Source organism: Saccostrea cucullata, unplaced genomic scaffold (genome assembly GCF_032062105.1).
Source record: "Saccostrea cucullata isolate Sc308-1 unplaced genomic scaffold, CSIRO_AGI_Scuc_v1 ctg130, whole genome shotgun sequence".
In the NCBI taxonomy this organism is placed as follows: Eukaryota; Metazoa; Mollusca; class Bivalvia; order Ostreida; family Ostreidae; genus Saccostrea; species Saccostrea cuccullata.
Genome location: NW_026939106.1, coordinates 295001 through 318156, shown reverse-complemented (window position 1 = coordinate 318156; position 23156 = coordinate 295001). Strand labels below are relative to the sequence as shown.

Genomic DNA, 23156 nt, shown 5'->3' with positions numbered 1-23156 from the left:
TTCAAATATATATATAACGTGAGATGGAAGGAAAAGAATAATTATAAAACACTAATTAATAAAGCAAAAAAAGTTTATTTCCGTATGAACGCGCGATATCCGAAAACATAAGTATATAAAATGACATGCATATATGGCTCTAAACATGTTCATGTTTGTTTACGTTTATCGAGTCAAACTGAATTCACGTTCTCAGTTTATTGTCAACAACATGTTAATGTAAAAATATCTTTTTTTCCCATGCGTCCATTAACGAATTTTACAATGACAAGAAATTTGTTTTTAGGGACCAATGGCCACTATGGCCATAATCAAACTAATGATGTGTGGGGCACTGTTTATAGCTGTCAGTGGTGCTCCCCAAAGGAGGGACATTTCCAAAATCCCCCTCAAAATGCCACAAGTAGCGCCCAAAGTGGTAAGAATAAAGCGTATTTCATTTCATCAGATATTCTACATGATTTTTTTTTTCATGTTAAATCATGACTGAAATAAATTTGTTTTAGTTAAGTACATATAAGGCATATTTTAGCTTAATTTTAAAAAAATCATTTCACTAAATCTACATAAAATATTATGAAATAATTTTAATGAATTATTGAGTACAGTTTTAAGAGATTCTTTTTTTTTTTTTAGAAAGACACGTATCTTTGTCACGCCATGAAAACAAGTCAACCTAATCCTACATATATTGGTAAGTTGGAGATCTAGACACCAAGAAACAGACACTAGACAAAATTGCTAACGCACCACCTAATGCCTAGGTCACATTTCCCGGCCGGTAGCCGTAGACCGGTGGTAATCGGTAGTAATCCGTGGTGTTTACGATGCCTCAACATCGTTCCACATCGGCCAAGTAGTCCTTAAAGTATCAGTCACATTATCCAGCGATGGGGTATACGATGGACAACCAATGCGTTTTATGAGAAAAATGGCGTGGTTGCCGGCCGGACTTACAAAGGCTTAGCGATGCATTGCTAATCATAAAACGATGTTCCAGGATAATCGGCCGATGTATATTACATCGCTCATACATTGATGAACATTGTTCGTACATCGGTCGACTACGGGCCAATGTTTGGTCGAACATCGACCGATGATCGGTCGTTATCTGTTGAACATCACTAAACTCCCCGATGACCTCAGATTCAACAGATATTGGACGATGCTCCGCCATACATCGGCCGATCCTTGATAGATGTGTTAATGATGGGTTGCCGATGAGGAGCGATGTGAGGCATCGTTGAAGACATCGCTGAATTTTAACTACGAATTATTTCCCACCGATGACCCCACCGATTCGCAAAAAAGACTCAACCGTCCGATCACTAGTGGTGCCCGGCCGGCAACCACGCCATTTTCATCAAAAAACGCATCGGTTTCTCATCGTATACCCCATCGTTGGATAACGTGACTTATACTTAAGGTGGCCAATATTTTACTTTTAAAAACTTGTTTTTGATGTATTTAATATATAATTATGTTACTTTAATAAAAAAAAATAAGTCAAACCTTTAATTTAAATAACTACATTGCTTATTGAATCAAAAACCAATTCATAGAAAAAAAATCGTGTCTATTCCATTTTCGAAGAAATTCTTTTTTATTTTTGCTTTGTTTTTGTGTTCTTTACATAATTAAAATTCTGAAAAAAAAGTTACATCGTATGCGTTGTTTGACGCTAGAGGAGCGTGCTAAAACAGACAGTATGGCATCTGCAGGGGGTTCCTTTAGAGAAATCTGTAAAAAATGAACACAATAAAAAAAACTTTTGAAATTCCTCAAATATTGTTGCAAATAGATTAACAAACATAAAAATATTTACTATAGTTAACCACCACTTTAAGTTAGCAGCATACAATAAGTTTCCACAAAACTGGGTAAACCGGAAGTTAAGTGGATTTGGTATGGACACTAAGGCACTTGATGATTACTATGATAGTCAATGACTGTTTATTATTTGATTTATAAATGGGGGGCTACTCCTGTGTCAACCTCACAGACCACCTTTAGTGTTCAAGACTTTCATATTTTGGCAAAAATGGTGCGCAGCTAGTGCACACCCTGAAATTGGTTTTCGGACAAGAGTCTTTTCATGATACCAAGACATTTGTCAATCCCGCTGTTTTGGAAATGATGACATATATATCAGGCATGTAGCAGCAGGAGGGACTGTATATACTAGTACCGATCCAGCAAATACTAAATTTACAAATAAGAATTAACAAGTGGTGCGTTAGCAAATTTGTTTAGTGTATATATGCTCTCCTATAGTTAAAACAATAACAGATCGATGCTAAATTATGCCTATGGAGTTTGTTTAAATGTAACTGAATGGTTGCAAAATGATATATATTTTTTTCTCTTACAGCTGGATTTGAACCAGATGCCAATAAAGATATCGCCCACCACATCCTGATCTATGGTTGTAGTACTCCAGGGAGTAGTGAAAGCGTCTGGTAGAACCATTTATCTACTATAGTCTATCATTATTATTTTCAGACCTGATTGAATGATTGAACTTTATATTTTAAGAGTTGTACTTTTGTGTAATGAGTATATTTGGAAAGAGTTCTCTCAGTAGCAGGAGGCTATAACAACCTATTTTCAACACAGATTTTTTTTAAATGAGAAAAAGGGTGTAATCCATTATGCTTTTAAAGGTAGGGTTTCGACTTTCGATTAGCACAGTAAAAATATTATCGAGTTAAAAAGCATCTAACAAGATGAGGAGTTATTCTGTTTATAATTGATAAAAATTTTCAATGCAACAAGATAAAAAAGGTTGGGGATTCTGACGTCAACACCCCCCTTCCCGGCCAAAAAAAACTTTAACTGCCCAAACTGCAAATATTCTTATTTGTATTTCATGTGTGTTGGGGGGTACAACGTTTGATTTTTTTAAATAAAATCTGGCAGTGTTCAACCTAAAAGCAACAAGTTGGATGAGAGTCTTCCAGCTTCTTAATAAAAATTGTATACATATTTTTAAAAAAAATACAGCAAAAGACTCTACTCATTAAACTCATAAAAAAAGAAAAAGGGCTAGTGGCCAACTCTAACACCCCCCCCACCCTGTGTTCTAAGGGCCCGGTATTATACCGAAAAATTGTCATGTTTAATTGAAGGTTTAAAAAGTAATGGTTATATGTCAGTGAGACCTCCTAATGTCAGAAACCATAATATACCTGCATGTTGTCAAGTTCCTAATATTTTCTTTTTGTACAGGAATTGTGGGGAAATGGCTCACACTACTTCTGAATACGCCTCAGCTGGGGTGTGTGGGAGCGGATCTCAGATCATCTATGCTTGGGCAATGGACGCCCCCAGCCTCACATTACCAAAAGGTAAGCCAGACTACTAACACCACAATCATAAGAACGTCAAAAGTCAAAGATAATTAAACTGTACATGCAACTACCTCATTTGCATATTGAAAAGTGTTAATGTATATGCGTGTATGTAACAACATTTAGAATATTTTTTTTTTAGATTTTAAAAATGATAAATAAGGAAATATCAGCTAGTATTGACATTTAAATTCTAAATTTGAAAAAAATTGGCTGCATTTTTAAAAGGCGAATTTATATTACATCAATCATTTTTTCTCAAAAATTAATTGTAATAAAGACTTACTGGTAGTACCATTTAAAGCAATATGAGCTGTATCTTTGAGAATTTTATTTTGCTGGTAAAATGTGCTATTATGATTAATTTGTATGTAATTAACTTGTGACCAATAAGCCCAAAATAAAGTTTTAAAATGATCAGAAGAAATATTTCTGTACAACTGAATATGCAGTTTTATATAAGAAATCATTATTGTACTACAGGACGACAATAATTCAATTTTGCTTCAATCAAAGCTAATAAAAAAATTTCCATCGCAAATATGAACGTCAGAAGTTTATAAATGATTTATTTTTCTGTAATTAAATTAGTTAATTACAAAATAGCAATAATTTTTTCCAATGTCAAACATGCAGCTCATATTGCTTTAATGTATAATGTAGATATGCTGGCTGGGCGACAGGGGAGGACGATTTCCGTATTCTTCAGTACGAATATGTGTTTATTCCAGTCTTCAAGACTGCGGAACTGTAGCTCTCTGCTTGAGAAAATTCGGACATATAAAGCAGAGAGCTACAGATCCAATTGATGTAAAAACCTTCCATTTATGCCGCCAATTTTTTGTCGCACCCTTTAGGTATTACATGTATTTCTTGCAGTTTTGCTTTTTTAAAGTCTTTGAATAGTATCTGATGTAATAATTTAAAAATCATTTATTTTAATCCAATTATTAACGGTTCAAAACGGTCCTCTATGGATTTGGAATGTCGGTTTAAAAAATTCTCATTTCTATATCCACTTCCACAAACGGCCCTTCTTGAACCATTGAATGGTAAATTAACACCAAGAAATAGGAGTTAAATGTGTGGTGAATTACTGGATATCATTTATAATTTTAAAGCTTGGGAAGATATAAAATATTAGAAATTATACCTGGAGAGAGCGACAAAAAAAAATCGGCGACGTAAATCGAAGGTTTTTACAATGCATGGATCTGTAGCTCCCTTTCTACATCTAAACCTACATTTTCTCAAGCAGAGAGCTACAGTTCTACTGCACTAGAAAATCTTGAATAAAACGTTAGAGAAACGTACAGAGAACGTTGAAAATAACGAAACGGTAAAATTTCAGAGATATCGTATGCAAGCAGCCAAGTGCAACATTTTGTGTGCAATAATGAGAAAAACCATAGTGTATTGTAAAATTCAATAGGTCAAAAAACTGTCAAGTCACATGCAGTCACTGTATGCATTGTGACGTCAAAAACTTGGCACCAATTCAAAACACAAGCAAGTCAGATTAGTGACGTCATTTTCACATTTTGACAGCCACCTAGACTCTCTCACTAAGCTGAAACTTCAGCTAAAGAATAATAAAAGTCAAGTATATTTTCAGCATTTATTGATCAGTTTAATTAACAACAAAATTAACAAAATTTAACAATCAGTTTAACTAGCAATCTGAATCAACATACCAGAAAGTGAAGAACAGCAAACGACGATGAAACGTACACATTGACATTAAAATTTTAAACGTCCATCACTTTTTCTTCTTCCGTATTAATGGCACGTCCTTCTGGTTGGTTGTCTCTTCGGATGGATAGCTGGGTGATCTCTTCTCTATTTTCAAGGCCTTCTAGGCATAATCTTTTTATTCTCTCCTTTGTGGACATTCATTGGCCCAGTGTCCCATTTCTCGACATCGAAAGCACTGATGTTTTCTGGGACACTCAGGAGCCCAGTGGCCAAGCTCCTTACATATAAAGCAGGGGTCAGTCTCCCTTGTTTTCCTCCTGATATTCCTTTCCTCTGTTCGCTGGTTACCTATCTCCTCCTCCATTTTAGTCAATTTGACTTCAATTTTGTCAAGCTCTTCTCGGATGTTAATGAGATTGTTCATCACTTCTTGCTGCTGTCTGGTCAGATGTGTCGAGACTTCTTGCAATCTCCGTAAAACCTCAGTAAGCTGTATTTGTTGCTGTCTGCTAGCTCTGGCTAAATTCAGTGAAAGGCGAGCATTTTCTCTGCGAAGTGCTAACTCTCCTCTCCTCTGTCGGTGAATTATTCCTATTAATTGTCTTTCTCTCTGTCTGAAATATAACTGTTGAGATTGTAAAACTTTCTTCATCGCGCTCTGAGAGTCCATGTTGACAGGAAACATCTTGCCGTTCGAATGAGAAACGTTTCAATTTACTAAGCTTTTATACCTATAGATGGGTTTTTCCATTTTTGCACACGACACTACGCTTTTATACCTATGGGTTTCTCCATTTTTGCACACGACACTACGCTTTTATACCTATGGGTTTTTCCATTTTTGCACACGACACTGACACCTGTACGTTAACGTTACACTATGGGTTTATCCATTTCTTGCACGCGACTTGTTGCGCGTGCTGTTTGCATGGTTTCTCATACGTTTCCTGAACGTTTATCTTACGTTTAGTTTTTGTTCGTTACTCCACAGACCTGAATAGATCGACGTTTCCTATACGTTTATCTGACTATTATTTCTATTCTTTACTTTGACGTTTTCTGTTCGTTACTCTCACGTTTTCCGTTTCCTTTACACAGTGTTTATAGATCAATGTTTGTGTGAGATTTATTTCTTTGACATTGAAACTGGTATTGGAACTTCCGTCGTCTCAAGCCACGATTCGGAGTCCATATAGAATCTATTGTAGATATACAACTCTCCCGGTCGTGGTTTGCGACGATGCAGAACTTCGTTAGGCCCTACTTGATAGAATTTCAAAGATAAAATTAAATATTAAGGTTATTTTTTCAACTAAGAGATGTTCATTAGGCCTTCATTTGCTGTGAAGAATTATTTGAACATGCTTAAAAAAGTTGGGCCTAGTATAAAAATTGCACTTACCGTTTTAACCCGAAATTCCTTTGAAAGTAAATAGGCATGTAAAATGAAACGAACGACACCACCTCTTCTGATTCCACAATAAAGAACTCACAAAATAGTAAGATAATCCCCAATATCTATAATACATGTATTTCATGTATTATTAAATTCAGAGATTTCAATTTGATATTATATAAATTCATCTATAGATGATTTCCTAGCTTGACTTTATTTTCTAGTGAGGCAAAACTATTGTGGCCAGGGGTCTGGGGGCCGCCTTAAAAGCCCTGGTGGGGGGTTCAGGGGGGCGATTGGATTTGTGGGATTTAAAATATAAAAATAATACTGTCCTGGGCAGAAATTTCGCACCCCCCCCCCCCGTTTTATGACTTTCGCATTCATATGACACTGCATGTACAGCACTGAATTTAAACGTATTCTAAGTTTTAAAAAAATGCTTTTTTCGAACTTCAAACACAATTTTTAAATATCTTAATGTTGAATTTTGACATCATTTGGAAAGATACTAGTAATAGAATTATTCACTAATTTACAGGGTTTGTTTTTAACTTTCGTTTTTTCCTTCTCTTAGAAAGGACGTCAACTGCGTATGTCCCCCTTTTTTGCTCATGTTTATTTCAACATTTTTCCACAAAAATTACTTTAAATTTTACGTTTTAGAACACAGGCACTTGTTTCTGTGCCTGTGTTTTAGAACTAGAACCCGATCTCATGAATATTTTGACCCTGAACATACTGATATGAAAGTACATTTTCTTGAATTGTTTAAATGACAAATAAAAACAATTAGGTTTAAGAAAAACAAATCAATTCTTTTCTGTGATGTATTAATTTACGGGAAAGGGATTTTGCTGAAAAATCTAGTGAGGCAGTTGCCTCATTGCCACAATGGAAGCTACGCCCCTGGATACGGCGCACTGTTCCTGTAATATTTCTGTTTGATTGGTACGTGATCAGATACGTGGCCTTTGGACTTCATGGGATTTGATCATGTGTTTAACAAAGTACTTTGTAACATTTTTTTATTCCTGAAATATATTGAAATAATAATCAATAAAATTATCTGTGTTTACTTTTTGTTTTGTGATGTTCATGTATGAATTTCTGCAATGCGCCGTGACACAGTGATGGTTATAAGAATGTAATATGAAAATCATAAAATGTTTCAAATCCCTTTCATTTTTTTTTTTATTTAACAGAGAGATTCCATAAAATTGTTAAAATAAAAAATTTAGGTTTACCTGAGCTCAAGGCGTCTCAAGAACCACTGGACCCATTTAAAAAAAAAATTGCCTCCTAACGACTTTGGTTAAAGGAAAGTTACTTTGGTATAAATAAATGACCACGCTCACTTTCAAGAGAGAAGATTATTATCTTAATGAATATTTACAGTGACATCTTAAAAAATGTCAATAACAACTGGACGAGAGCAAATAAGAAATATTCATTACATAATGCAGATTTAAGTTAATTTGAATCGAATAGGCGTTCAAAGTATTACATCATCTAAAAAAATATTTTTTATCAACATGAACCTATACGCCCGGGCTTGAGTAGGGCTACAAAGGGCAATTAAATTTTTACAAAGAAATGTGTATAAGGTAAATCTGTAAAGAAAAAAAAATAATTTTCAAATAATGACCACGCCCCTCCCCCGATAAGACCACACATTTACAAATTTACAATGTGATGTACCTTATAATATACAATTAATTAAATTCTTTAAATCTTTTAAAGTCGTGACTACTTAAATATTTTATATGGAAGTAACTTCAGTTAGATTCAATTTTATTTTATACATGTACGAGATGGCGTATTGTAACGACCGACCACCTTTCTATTTCAGATGTCGGATTCAAAGTAGGAGGCGATTCCGACATCAAATTTCTGGTTCTGCAAGTCCACTACAAGAATGTGGATAACTTCCTGCCGCCAAGTAAGTTAGACATCAAGCTTTGAAATGTTGATTATGGCGATGAAAAAGACAGTTTAATAATATTACTGGGTTGGACATGTCCACGAATGCCCGTTTCGTAGTAGATTTATACCTCCAGCATTACTTATATTGGAGAGTTCGCACCCCCCCATTTCTCCGAAAAAGGTACTAAAAATACCAAAAGAAATGGAAAATGAACGTTGAAACAATTCAATGTTTTCTGTATGAAATAACTTGATTAGACGAGTAATGAAAAAAAGATCAGTTATATTAATATTATTGTTCCTTTTGACAGAAAATGGCAAGGATAGTTCCGGCGTCACCCTCCGTACCACTACCACTCCGTGAGTAAATCTGAAATAACATTTTGTTCCTTAGATGAAGCATCTTCGCTACCCTAGGGTTTCTGATACGCTACACAGTTGACTCTTCTATGAGGATAGTAGCGTATCAGAGACCCTTGGCTATAGCGAAGATGTAGATGAAGGGGTAAACAACAAGTGAATCTCAATGTCATATTGTCATATTTTCCAGTATGCCCCGGTCTGCAGGAGTCTATCTGTTGGGAACCGGCGGAAGTATTCCTCCAAAGTCGGTTGGTAAGTCCAATAAGGCATTATGTACATGTAAACTAGATATTCAAGAGTGTGTAAATATTTTTGAAAACATTGTATTCCTCAACTGAACATTAATTTTGTTTTTCTGCAGAGTATATGGAAACTGCCTGTGAAATGTCTGAGGACATCGTTATGCATCCATTCGCCTTTAGGACGCATGCACATACACATGGTAAAGAACACCGTCAGCTGTAATTTACAAAACGATCTCTTAAATCCAAATTGACTTTTTTGAAAGTAGTTTTTTTTTTTTACTTTTCAAGCGTTTGTAGAATGTCACGACTATATTTTCTCAAAATGCTAAAATAATTTGGTTTAATTATTTTTTTTTTTAGACTAGAAGATATTGATACCCGTAACAAAAAATTATATGAGAACAATGTTGCAAATTGACAAATTGAAACTAACTTCATCTAGGTATAGGCATACATGTACAAGAAAATCTGCAACAAGTGTCTTTTGTCTTTTTTCACTGAATATCAAAATACAGTGGAGCCTCATTTATCCGGACGCTTTGGTTCCCAGTCAATTTGTCCGGATATGTGAAGCGTCCGGATACCTGAATCACCAGTTAAACAAGACAATATAACATTTTAAAAATTTGTCCCGATGAAAAATCGTCCGGATACTAAAGCATCTGAAAATCTGGGGTCCGGATATCTGAGGGTCCATGCACTGTATATCCCTTACCTGTGATTGTGATGAGATTTGTAACAGATTGTGTTTGTTATCAGGGGAAGTGACTGCTGGCTACCGAATCCGAGACGGAAAATGGACAGAAATCGGTAGAATGAGCCCCCATAAACCACAGGTGATACACAGTTGTAATTGGAATTACATCAGATATCTTGATGTTGTGCTGAATATATGATGTCTGTAAGATAATATGTTCAAGTTATGTCATAATGATGGAAGATTCGGTTATTTAATAGTAATCACACTAGTTTTCAATCTACTATGTGTAATTAATGGTGTCTGGGTAGCTCGGTCGGTAGAGCGCTCTCTCCGCGATCAAAGGGTTGTGTGTTCGAATTATGACCGTGACAGACTTAAGTCGATAAAAAATAGATAGCAACTGTTCCTTAGTCAAGCGCTCGGCATTTTGAAGTGAAAATTGCGGGTTTCTCGGATGCAGATCTTAAAAACCGAAGCCTATGTTACGGTAGGCGTTGATAAAGAAACCAGGTACCTCACTGCTCAATGGCCTTTCGTGCCGAGTTAATGTCTCAATTTGAAGTCCTTCGCGGTATACATGACATTGTATGGTGACGCCTCGATACATAAGTGAAAAATTCTCGAATGAATGGGACGTTAAACAACGCACAATCAATTGATAAAGTTTATGCATATAATGTCATTTTCTTTGTTATTTAATATTAATTCTATGATGTCAATTAATACACATGAGTTCTCCCGATCGATGTATTTTTTTCACATAATTTCTCGTAAAGCCTGATGAGAATATTGCTCTCAATGCTATTATTTTTGAAATTCAAAAGGTTGCCGTGCGCCGACCACCGATTATAACAACCTTTCTATGCTGTGACATTTCAATCTCAGAGTATTTTGTTCAAATAAATAATATATCATTTTTAAACATTGCGCAGAGATGAGTAATTTTGGTCTCGACTGGCATTGTAAATATGAAATACATGTATTTATAAGTTTGTGTTTTCTGGAACAATCTTTAATTTCATAAACCATGATCCAAAAAGTTTGTTTTGAATTCAACGTACATGTATTTCTATAAAAGAACTTTTTGACCAAGCGTCTTTTTTTTTAATTTCACCATTAAAACTTTTATTGCACTATAGATCTATAGTATAAAGATTTGTACTTTATCCTTTTCAGATGTTTTACAATGTGACCACGCCAAATATAGAAGTACGCAAGGGAGATATTTGGGTAAGTCTTCATTTATTGTTTACATTTTTCGCTACCAATAACAATTAGTTTTTAACTTTTTTTATTGAACGGAATTTATTTTTCTTTTAGGCTGCTAGATGTACAATGAAAAATGATGAATCAAGAACTATTCAGATAGGGTAAGAAATTAAAATGTCTTAAGGATTTGATGTACAATAAATGTTCCTGTCCCATTGCGTCCCACTGCAAAAAAAGAAATAACATAGAATTTTTATAACTTTTAAAATTTTTTATCTATTAAACTCTTAGACTACAAAAAAACATACTTGATGCTATATCTCTTTCATAAAAAAAGACACCCCCCCAAAAAAAAACTTCGATAATTATATAAATCTGATTTTCTGTTCTAGAGCTACCCAAAATGACGAAATGTGTAATTTCTACATCATGTATTTTGTGGACGGGACCAAAACTGCCAGAGAACACAATTGTTTCTCTGCCGGTCCACCTTACTTCTACTGGGACAACTCACCCCTGGAGCATAAAATGAATCTCAAGGACGCCCCGCAGTCTGCCAGCATCATACCCGACAAAAATGTGTACCTCAAAATCTCGTCTCCCGCTCATCCGGGGATCTCGGCAAAGGATGTGACGTTGGAGCAAAATTTACAGGATAAACGCTTGGCGCACCTGCTGGACTACCTCAACAATGCATATGGCGACCCCGACTACTATCCGCAGTTCTAAAATGGATTCCTGGATACCGTTTTTGTGTTCAGTAAATGGTTTTCATTGATTAGGTCATATGAAATATTATGAAAAATTCGCTGTCTCCAAATTCGTTATATTTACTCAATGTACATTTTTTAAAATATGTTTTAATATCATCGTAATGTAATCAAAGGGGGAAAAGTTCACAAAATTTTATGGTGAATATATTAGTAACTAAAAGTTACATTCTTTGTTGAATAAATGTTTGTTTTGTTTATGTTTTCTAGTGAACATAGGAAGTATTACTGTATATCATTATTTTTATGAAAATGTTGGCTATATTTAAATGTTTACAATAAAGTTGGTTAAAATGGTTGTCTTGTGATATTTTTTCAGATGTGGAGACTTGAAACCCAGGACTTTTAAGATATTTTTAAATTTAATTTGTAACCCGTACTTCTACCATTTTCTTAAAAGATTCGTGCAAGTTATTTCCTCCAGTCAAGAAGGAGGAAAAGGTATACATCTATCGTATATTAAGCACTGATTTTTGCGATATTTGATATTTAGGACTACATGTATCTCATTAGTCTTCTTAACATTTTTAACTTGAAAATTGTTGCCCACATGGTGCAGTGGTTATCTAGCGTTTACTTAAGAGTCGAAAAGTACTGTAAACTAACTACTATTCGCGTCATCTTTTATTCGCGATTCTTCAGTTTGAAAACAATCTGCGACGATTAATTTCCACGACCGAGGAAACATATCTCTACAAATACTTAGCAAAATAATTGGTTCGTGGCGATTAATATTCGCGAGTTAAAGTGGGTCGCGTAAATTGCGAATATTTCTTGCACGCGAATAATAGTTGGTTTACAGTAATGGGTTCATTGTTTCTTTGCGGATTCGAACCCATTGTTTGGTGTGGAGACCGTTCTTTCGGATTTGATCTTATAAACGGAGAATCTATGAAGGAAAAGTTGGCGGCACGAAAAAGATGTCTTATATGTTATAAGTGCCGAGTACAGGTCTAAACTTGCAGTCCTTCATTGGCAAGTGGTCTCAAATCGAATGAAAAAATTTCAAAGGGACGTCCATGGTTTAACAATACAACTTGGCAACTTCCCTCTGATATTACATAAATATAGTGCTCTGGTATAACGGTAAATTGGGCAGGATGTGTAATAGTTTTTATGTAACTGAACAGCATATGGAAGATTCTTCAATATAAATAGCTGCAGAAGTGAAACTCTGTGGTTGAGGAATTTAGAACAACTTTGATATTCAAAACTATTGAGAGTTATAGTCCTGCAGCTACAATTAAATCAGACGTGGTCTTTCAAAATAAAAAAAGTTTTGGTCCGACATTCATACGTGCTAATTCCAATGTATACTATATACTATATACTATAATGTATACCGTATATACTCGCCTATAAGTCGGTATTTTGGGAGTTAAATATTGGTCTAAAACTCAATGTCCGACTTATAGGCGAGTCATAAAGAGATTGGTATTTTTCTGGAGGCTAAAAGGTAGTATCTTATTTGCATTTTCGACGATTATCAAAGAAAATGTCTGGATATATAAAATAATTTATGTATTCTTAGATTATATATAAAAAGTACAAGTATTTACATATTTTAATAATTTTATTTGTATTTCAAGTGACATTGCCTTTATGTTTAATAATTCAAGATTAAATATCAGTGTCATTTCGAAAAATATTAATTGAAACCAGGTGAAAACATGAATGGATTTACTTGAAATTGTCACCAGATTTGGCAAAAAATTTATACCGACTTATTATAAGCCGGTCAATAACAAATCCCACCAAGATACTAGCAATGTCAAAAAATACAACCGACTTATAGGCGAGTATATACGGTAATCTGCAATGACCTTTGACCTTAAACTATCTCTTCCTTACAAAGTTAAGATAACGAAATGGTATTACTTCTCACGAAGAGAATTTTAATAATAATATTGGGAACATGTCTACTTCTTCCACGATGTGAACTAAAATACATTAAAGATCCCAACTTCTTCACAAAATCTATACGCATGCCAAATGTGAAGCCACAACATGTGAGTATTGTATAGGATGAAAACCCTAATGAATCGAGTGAATATTGTATGTTTTTGCTAATCCTTGTAATTTCCTGAAAGTCAAAAATTTAATTCAAACAGGCTGACGATCTTATTTGTCATGGTGTTAAACTAGACGAGAGAGAGGCATACATCTGTGAGTTTGATTCCTAATAAATACCTACAAGTTTTTGCTAATTTACTTATCTACACAAGCATTATCACTCTATTCCGCCACTACAAGCCAATGCCGGATATCATTTGATATCTATACTGATATGTTTTCTAGTAAAATATGAACCTCATGCCTCAAAAGAAATAGCACACCATATGATGGTTTATGGTTGTGGCGAACCCGGCTCAACGGAGGACTCATGGTAAGTATTCAAGGATAAGTACAAAAAAGACAAAGGTATCGCTTTTCTTTGAAGTGCTGATTATAATATATTTATGGAGTTATTGGCAAAGGAAAATAAGTTGTGTGTCAAAACATACATGTATAAATTTTTTCACCACTGGGCAAATTGACAATTAAGGGAAAATTATTATTTGGACATTTTAGATATTGTTAAAAAGTTCAGATAAATCTAACGAGTCATTGATAATAATTACCGGGGAAGCGCATGACCTACATGTTCAATTTCCTGCAGGAAGTAGTTATAATAATAATTAAAACAACTTTGGCCTGCAAGAGTTACTGCCCGTTTTCAATCTGGCAAAATGCTTATGAATGTTCATAACATAACCGGAAATAGTTGTGATTGGAGTTTTATATCCTTTCAGGGCGTGTGGGGAGATGGACGACAGATCAGACGATTCTGTGTGCAAAGATGGACAAAGGGAAATCGTGTACGCATGGGCAATGGACGCAGACTCTAGAGAACTTCCGGAAGGTGGGCATGCGCGGAATTATTATACAAAATTATTGCTCACTCATAGCAAATTGTAAAGGAAAACGGTGTCTACCAAATGTTAAAGAGTTTGTGACTTTATTATTTCAGGTGTTGGCTTCCGTGTTAGCGGCAATACATCAATCAAATACCTGGTCATTCAGCTTCATTATAAAGGTGTTCTAGAAAGTGAGTACATTAAATATTTTTATTTAATTATTATAATGCACATAGAACCGTTTACATTTTTAATTGACTAAGTGGAGGTAAATGCAAAATTTGACTACAAATCAATCTTTTTTATGTATACAAAATATTTAAAAATAAACTTATATTTAATATGATGTCAATATTGAAAAGGACTTCTCTATTTAGCTTCAGAACGTGATGACTCCGGGGTAACGCTGCACATGACCTACACACGGTAAGATCTGACAAAAAGAAACTTTTTCGTTTTGTTTTGTCTATTATACATGTACTTGTATGTCATAGATGTATGTTATTTACAGACAACCTCAACAAGCTGGATTTTACGTGTTGGGTAACTTTGGATACATACCACCAATGATACAGAGTACGTGATTTTTTTTGTACGTACACTGTATGATGTAAGATTATTATAATTATCCATCTTGTTAATCTAAAAGTGATTTTCCTAAGTTAATAGTGACTAATATAGGAAATCCGCATTATTGGAAATAATTCTCATTCTTTTTATGGAAAGTCTAAATTTATACAGAAAAATATGTATGTAGCTCAGTTAAAGTGCTTGTCGTGATCAAAGCTTAAATATGCTTAGAATAAAAAATCATTATTTAGTATCTGTCTGTCTTGTATTTTGATATAAATGAATTTCATAGTGTCCCATTCTTTGAAAATAGAAAGTCTGAAAAGATAGAGTGGCGGTTCTAGTCTTTAGGGGTGGGGTGCCTTTTGTGAAAAAATTTCTTTCCTATACTTACATTACTACAATTTTTTTCCTTATAGATTTCCATCTGGAGTCGGCCTGCAAGTATAACAACTATACGATAAATCCAATCGGATTCCGAACACACTCGCACAATTTAGGTTATACTTTTTTTCAAAGTCATATCTCATTTTTAAAAACATACGTAATTGAAAAAAATGCATCCACAAAAGAGAAAAATAATTGTTATTAGTACTTTTACAACTAGAAAATCTACAAAAAATATAATCAAAATATTTGAATGGATATTCTCATAATGTCAGTGGTCCTGAGTCCACTTGTGGCCTCGGCTAAGATTGGACCTAGCTGCGGTACCTAATCTTATGAGGATGGACCGAATACTACAATTGAATATTTAATTTCAATGCTCCCTCGTCTCTTTTAGGCGTAGTAACCTCAGCATATAGGATACGCCACGACAAGTGGACTGAAATCGGACGAATGTCCCCTCAGCTACCCCAGGTATTGGATGTCAAATTCACAGATTTAGTATATAAAGAATGAGACAGTTACGCCTATATTTAATTTTACTAAGAGTTATCTCTCTTTTGATGAGAGTAACATTGAACCTTAATGCTTCAATGAATCTTAGACCGTGCAAATAAAATATATTTGCAAACATCAGTCTGATGCATTAATTTTATTTTGAAGGCTTTCTATGATGTGTATTCCCCTGGCATGGATATACGCCAAGGAGACGTATTGGTAAGTTTAAGATGACATGTTGTGGTCATACTATATATAAGAATTATCTCAAGACTCCATGATCTTTCCTGCATGATATTACCTTGCCCGGTCACCCCTTGACCACCTGAGGTAGGTGGGAGTCGCAGTAGAAAACGGGGCGATTAAGGGCAACATACCGGTAACATGGATATATAATAAAGGGATTTTAAGAAGTACGGTTTCAGTAATGCTGTCCAATTGAAACCAGGCAATCTACAATCAATGAATTTGTCATAAAGTGGTGGTGGATAAAAATGAATTATACTATGATTTTAATGATCATTTTCCATGATTAGTTAAGATAATCATATGATGCATTATCAATCATAATGTAAATGTTTTTGATTTGTAAGGCAGCACGTTGTACAATGAGTAGCGACAGAACATTTCCAACAAAAATCGGGTAGGTACAATTAGACCATGATTGAACTCCAATCTAATTAAATTTAGACGTTTATCTAATTTGACTGGTTTTCATTTTGCAAAGAAAATTGAAGAAATGGCAAAAAATCACTTTTATTCTCCCAACTTAAATCAATTCACACGATTTACATTTAGGAAAGTGTTTATCAATCCCCTTAGCTAACCTGAACCTGTTTGATACTTGGTAGAAATATAAACTAAATACGTTATTTTACAAGATCCACAAACAAGGACGAGATGTGTAATTTCTACATTCTGTACTCCACGGACAACCCCGCTAACCTGGAAGTTCAGTACTGCTTCAGGGACGCTCAGACCTTCCGCTGGGGGGACTATCTAGCCTCGGTACCAGTTAATGCTAGCAGTACTGTCGGCCTACCAGAATTTACTCGTGAAGATCCATTTGCTTGAAGTGAATAAAAATTCAGCCATTGAACAATTTTTTTTATGTTTTTGTCGGAGATATATGATTTTAATCATGACTATGCCTGAAGAACAAAGAATGCTTCTTTGAATGTTCTATAAATGAAAAGCGATAGAAATGTTTTTAATATCCGTAAAATATTCATGGATTGGTGTGTAGGGAAACTGGGGTGTCTTTATGATTTTTTCGTAACCGATCTCTTTTTACACAATTGTATTTTAATGTTTATCTGTTGAGGCTTAATTAGTACTTCCTTTCTTTTGTATAATGGAAATTCAACCAATAGCTCGTTCCAGATACAGTTAAAAAGGTTTTCATGCGTTTTACACATTCAGGGAAAGGGTTTTAACTACCAAACTTATCAAACCATGTCTTGTTTGTTACCACACACTTTATCAAAAGTAAAAACCTTTATAAACACTTCGAACGCTTTGCATTAAACATTCGGAGTGATCTGTCTTTATGAACACATCATTAGACCTTTATGTCGATAACGTCTACCTCGTCAATACACGTGGCTCTCAGAGGGATTGACTGGTCAAAAGGGGATGCTTTCTTCTCTTAGGTACCTGATTCCACCATGAAATATCCAGCAGTCCGTTTTTATACCCTATAAATTAAGATTCTTTGAACATTTTTTATATAAACAAATAAACAAAAATGGTAACAAGAGGCCCATGGGCCACATCGCTCACCTGAGCACTTTGGCTAGGAAAAAAAAGAAATTGGTTTATTATTTAAAAGTTTAAATCCAGAGGTAGTCCCATGACCAATCATGGCTTTGCTATTCTTGAAAAGAGGATTTTAAAAGAATTTTCCTATATGTTTCTATGTAAAACTTTGAGCAGCCATTTTTGCCCAGCCTACCCCCGAGGGTCATGATTTGAACAAACATGAATCTACACAAACTGAAGATGCTTCCATATAGATATGACCAATTATGGCTTTGCAATTTTGGGGAAAGAATTTTTTTTTTATTTAAAATTCCTATGTAAAACTTTGGTCGGCAATTGTGGCCCAGCGCTACCCCCGAGGGTCATGATTTGAAAAAGTTTGAATCTACACTACCTGAGGTTGCTTCCGTCTAAATATAAATATGATCATTCATGCCCTTGCTATTCTTGACAAGAAAATTTCTGAAGAATTTTCCTAAATATTTCTATGTAAAACTTGGTCATCCTTTGTGGCCCCGCCCTACCCCCAGGGGTCATGATTTGAACAAATTTGAATCTACACTACCTGAGGATGCTTCTATATAAAGATCAATTGTGGCTTTGCTATTCTTGAGAAGAAGATTTTTAAAGAATTTTCCTATATATTTCTATGTAAAACTTTGGTCAGCCATTGTTGCCCCGCCCTACCTCCGGGGGTCATGATTTGAACAAGGTTGAATCTACACTACCTGAGGATGCTTTCATATCAATATGATCAATTATGGATTTGCTATTCTTGAATAGAAGATTTTTAAAGAATTTTCCTATATATTTCTATGTAAAACTTTGGTCGGCCATTGTGGCACCCGGGGGTTATGATTTGAACAAATTTGAATCTACACTACTTGAGGATGTTTCCCCATAAGTTTCATCTTTCCTGGCCCAGTGGTTCTTGAAAAGATTTTTTAAAACATACCACCAAATTTTCATTAATTCCTAATTATTTCCCCTTAATGAGAGCGTGGCCCTTCATTTGTACAAACTTGAATACCCTTCACCAAAGGATGCTTTTTGGCAAGTTTGGTTGAAATTGGCCCAGCGGTTCTTGAGAAGAAGTCGAAAATGTGAAAAGTTTACAGACGGACAGCTAGACAGACGGACGACGGACAAAATGTGATCAGAAAAGCTCACTTGAGCTTTCAGTTAAAAATATAAACCGGGTAATCTGGCCTCGACTGGACAGGAACTACTCTTCTGTCCCTGATCAGTACTATCCCCCCCCCAATATTTTTTCTTCTGTTTGTATCTTTGTTTGTTTTTGTTTTGTTTGTTTGTTTTTTCTTGTCAAATATTTTTCAGTGAAGATTTAAATAATCTTTTCTTAATCTTATTGTTGGAAATAAATAATCCTTCACCGACATGAAAATAAATAATCTGACTCGAAAAAAAATTCCAGCCCACAAAAATTGTGAATTTCATGGTCCCTGCCCCCTGGGGGTTGGGGCAAAACCACTAAAATTAGTGCAATCTTTAAAAATCTTCTTCTTTACTCCTGGACATCAAGCAGTCAAACTGTTTGCATGATTGTAATCAGCATTGAGTCTTCTACCAAAATTGTGAAATTCATGGCCCCGGGGTCAGGGGTTCTGGTGTTAGGGTGGGGCTAAATAAGTATATAGTGAAATTTCATGAATTCTTTGAAAATCTTCTTCTCTGCTCCTGGGTATTTAATAAACTAACTAAGTGCATAGTTATGATGAGCAAGAGTGCCTCTACCAAAATTGTGAATTCTATGGCCCCAGGGTCAGGGGTTCTGGTGTAAGGGGGGGGGGCTCTATAGATTATATAGTGAAAATACATGAATTCTTTGAAAATCTTCTTCTCTGCTCCTGGGTATTAAATAAACTAAATAAGTGCATAGTTATGATGAGCAAGAGTGCCTCTACCAAAATTGTGAATTTTATGGCCCCAGGGTCAGGGGTTCTGGTGTAAGGGTGTGGCTCTATAGATTATATTGTGAAAATACATAAATTCTTTGAAAATCTTCTTCTCTGCTTCTAGGTATTAAATAAACTAAATAAGTGCATAGTTATGATGAGCAAGAGTGCTTCTACCAAAATTGTGAATTTTATGGCCCCAGGATCAGGGATTCTGGTGAAAGGGGGGGGGGGACTCTATAGATTATATAGTGAAAATACATGAATTCTTTGAAAATCTTCTTCTCTGCTCCTGGGTATTGAATTAACTAACTAAGTGCATAGTAATGATGAGCAAGAGTGCTTCTACCAAAATTTTGAATTCGATGGCCCCAGGGTCAGGGGTTCTGGTGTTAGGGTGGGGCTCTATAGATTATATAGTGAAAATACATGAATTCTTTGAAAATCTTCTTCTCTGCTCCTGGGTATTAAATAAACTAACTAAGTGCATAGTTATGATGAGCAAGAGTGCCTCTACCAAAATTGTGAATTTTACGGCCCCAGGGTCAGGGGTTCTGGTGTAAGGGGGGGGGGGGGGTCTATAGATAATATAGTGAAAATACATGAATTCTTTGAAAATCTTCTTCTCTACTTCTGGGTATTAAATAAACTAAATAAGTGCATAGTTATGATGAGCAAGAGTGCCTCTACCAAAATTGTGAATTTTATGGCCCCAGGGTCAGGGGTTCTAGTGATAGGGTGGGGCTGTATTGATTATACAGTGAAAATACACTAAATCTTTGAAAGTTTTCTTCTCTGCTCCTTGGTATTAAGCAGACCTATGTAGTTATGATGAGCAAGGGTCCTAATCTTCCAGAATTGTTAATTTCAAGGCCCCAGGGTCAGGGGTACCATAAAGGAGGGGGGGACTGTACTTATATACTGAAACTGGATGAATTGTTTGAAATCTGCTCCTTGGTATTTATCAAATATTTTTGAAAAGCAAGGGTGCCTTTTCAAAAATTGTGCAATGTGTGGATCTAGGCTTAAGGGTCAGGGGTTCATGTGTGATTGGGGCATTACTGATCATGCTGAATATTACTGATTACTTGAAATGCATTTTTTGTTCCCCTACCCTGCCTATGGGTATTAAGTAAACAAACTAAGCAACTGCTAAGTGTATTGTTATGATGATCAATGGTGCCTATTTCAAAATTGTGAATGCCATAGCATCTGGATTAAAACATGAATCAAATTCAATCACTGGAAAGTTGTTGCATAATGCTCAGGTGACCTATAAGGCCCATGGGCCTCTTGTTTAGTTACAGAGTGATATAAAATGAAAGAAGATTTAAAGGGATTTTTCTATTCTATTTATAGCACCCAGTAATTTTCATATCTTACCTGTAAAAAATGGATTCCTTTAGAACTTCAACAATGTGAGTTTTTAATTAAATATTTGTATGTTACTGCAACATCTGAATCACTTTTAACATTTCGCAGATCTTTTCTATTTTCTTCTACTTCTTTCTTTGTAAAATTAATGCTATGTTGAGAAAAATTGATCATGATGACAGTTAACACATTTTTAGAAGACTTAATTTTCGTTGAAAAGTAAAAGCAATATTTTAAGGCTGAGAGTGAAATATAGATTAATCAATAAAAATGTAATCATATCAAAATTATGTAAGTACTGAATGGTTAACTTAATTGCATATATAATTTTTTTGTCAAATTTATTTTAAATTTCCCTTTCATCATCATTAGAAAGACAGTCCTACAACGTATGTCCGAGTCAGTGTTCATGGGACTGTGTGTTAAACTTGGGACTTCACAAATGGTGGCGATGAGGAGAGATGTGGTGGACATCTTGGATATGGCGGATAATCAAGGGAGAGCAAGTGATGTGGTCAGAAGGATGGGGAGTGGAAGTCGCAGAGAAGGATTCAGACTGAAAGGATCAGATGTAGACATAATGGGTTGGCCAAATAACCACCGTGTGATCTGGGAATTATCTCAGTCTCAGTATTACAACACACACAGACAAACACTGATCCTCTGTGACTGTTTTGATAGTCCACCAGGGTACACTTTGTTATATTTACTGTCACCAAGCATGGACAGAAGAATCCAGAGAGCTTGTGTTAGAATGAATAACAGGCTTTATGTCTCCAGTTCAGAATACAGAAAGGTTTGTTGTTCTGCACTTTCACCTGACACCGTTTCACATGGACCCTGTGCCAGTGGAACATTTGGAACACTACAATATGATTATGCCCACTGTTTTGTTGGTGACTTTTGGCCTCCATCTGCCTCCTCATGGATAGACAGATGTCACTCATGGCCCCAGCCTCATGTTGTTTATGAGATAGTAAAAAATGGATGTCACCTTGTAGCAACTGGACATAAACTAGGATATCATGTGCATAATGAATGGAGAATTTCTTTCTCTCTTGCAGAACATAAACTTGTGTGTGCTATGAATCACTGTCAATTCCTAAGTTATGGCTTGCTTAAATTGTTCTTAACAGATATAATTAACTATGGAATAAGTGATGATGATAAATTAATATGTTCCTATCACATGAAGACAGCAGCTTTCTGGGTGATTCAACAAAACATGATAACACATTGGTGTCCGCAAACTCTCCTGGAGTGTTTCTGGGTTTGTTTCAAACTCATCCTTAAGTGGGTGTATGAGGGAGTCTGTCCTAACTTTTTTATCCCCCAAAATAACATGTTTCTGAGTAAAGTCCATGGTGAAGCACAACATCATCTATTTATAAGACTGTATGGATTGTATGAGGAGGGTATAGCATTCCTGCTACACAGTCCCTCCGTTAGGTCTTGTATTATAAATGTCCTCCATAACCCCCACCTCTCCATCTGTACAGATGAACATATTCTGATTTCTATGACTGAGTTTGATACAGAGCTATTCCAGGAGATAGACAGTCATGACATACTTCACAAATCAAACCTAGAAACCTTCATGAGATATCTACATACAATAGAACAGATGATAGACTCATCCCTCCTTACACAGTATCAAGTCATGATGCTACAGAAACTTTCAGCTACTGTCCTTCAGGGCACTGCTTTTATATTACACATGGAAACTTACACACCTGACAACAAACTGAGGTATAGAGCTGACAAAATGTCCTGTTACATGTTGAAATTAGCAGCCAGGTTTAGTTATATTACTGACATGATGTACATAGCCATGTATTATTACAAGACACTTAGATACACAGAAGCTTTATCTATCATAGAGATGATCAAGGTCAAGTTAGCACAGCCATATGTGATGTATCGGTATAATATAGATACAGAGCTGTATACCGAGGCTGTAGGGGGACAGTCCTGGTCTACAAAGATGAGACAGGCTGTAGCAAGGGATATCAGTCTAGACACTGACGTCCATTATATCAGTGAATTGGTACCAGAACAACAGTCTGCTCTACAGAACGAGGTGTATTCATTATTCATAC

General features: G+C 35.3%; 3 protein-coding genes across 3 annotated transcripts in view; all 3 read left to right on the top strand.

The window, feature by feature from the left end:
* LOC134252260 (fibrillin-2-like) overlaps positions 1-11948 on the top strand; it is a 64041-nt gene extending 52093 nt beyond the window's left edge. Inside the window, exons 66-77 of the mRNA XM_062734698.1 lie at positions 287-418; positions 637-694; positions 2372-2459; positions 3229-3347; positions 8294-8383; positions 8679-8727; positions 8918-8982; positions 9092-9172; positions 9735-9811; positions 10852-10905; positions 10996-11045; positions 11277-11948. Coding sequence (XP_062590682.1) covers positions 287-418; positions 637-694; positions 2372-2459; positions 3229-3347; positions 8294-8383; positions 8679-8727; positions 8918-8982; positions 9092-9172; positions 9735-9811; positions 10852-10905; positions 10996-11045; positions 11277-11613 — 1200 coding nt within the window. The 3' untranslated portion in view covers positions 11614-11948. The remainder of the gene's footprint in view (positions 1-286; positions 419-636; positions 695-2371; positions 2460-3228; positions 3348-8293; positions 8384-8678; positions 8728-8917; positions 8983-9091; positions 9173-9734; positions 9812-10851; positions 10906-10995; positions 11046-11276) is intronic.
* A 1536-nt stretch (positions 11949-13484) lies between these two features.
* Positions 13485-17080, top strand: LOC134252256 (peptidylglycine alpha-hydroxylating monooxygenase-like). Its single transcript, XM_062734694.1, has 12 exons — positions 13485-13663; positions 13766-13820; positions 13953-14040; positions 14447-14556; positions 14665-14742; positions 14929-14977; positions 15063-15127; positions 15541-15621; positions 15906-15982; positions 16172-16225; positions 16600-16649; positions 16888-17080. The coding sequence occupies exons 1-12, from the start codon at positions 13523-13525 to the stop codon at positions 17078-17080; spliced, it is 1041 nt and encodes a 346-aa protein (XP_062590678.1). The 5' UTR covers positions 13485-13522.
* Positions 17081-21435: 4355 nt separating this feature from the next.
* LOC134252255 (uncharacterized) overlaps positions 21436-23156 on the top strand; it is a 2240-nt gene continuing 519 nt past the window's right edge. Inside the window, exon 1 of the mRNA XM_062734693.1 lies at positions 21436-23156. This exon is cut by the window's right edge and continues 519 nt beyond it. Coding sequence (XP_062590677.1) covers positions 21449-23156 — 1708 coding nt within the window. The 5' untranslated portion in view covers positions 21436-21448.

Coding starts and splice junctions, on each gene's coding strand:
- LOC134252256 (XM_062734694.1), top strand. CDS start 13,523: ATGGTATTACTTCTCACGAAGAGAATTTTAATAATAATATTGGGAACA. Junction 14,041..14,446: donor GGCTCAACGGAGGACTCATG/GTAAGTATTCAA, acceptor ATATCCTTTCAG/GGCGTGTGGGGAGATGGACG. Junction 15,128..15,540: donor CATACCACCAATGATACAGA/GTACGTGATTTT, acceptor TTTTCCTTATAG/ATTTCCATCTGGAGTCGGCC.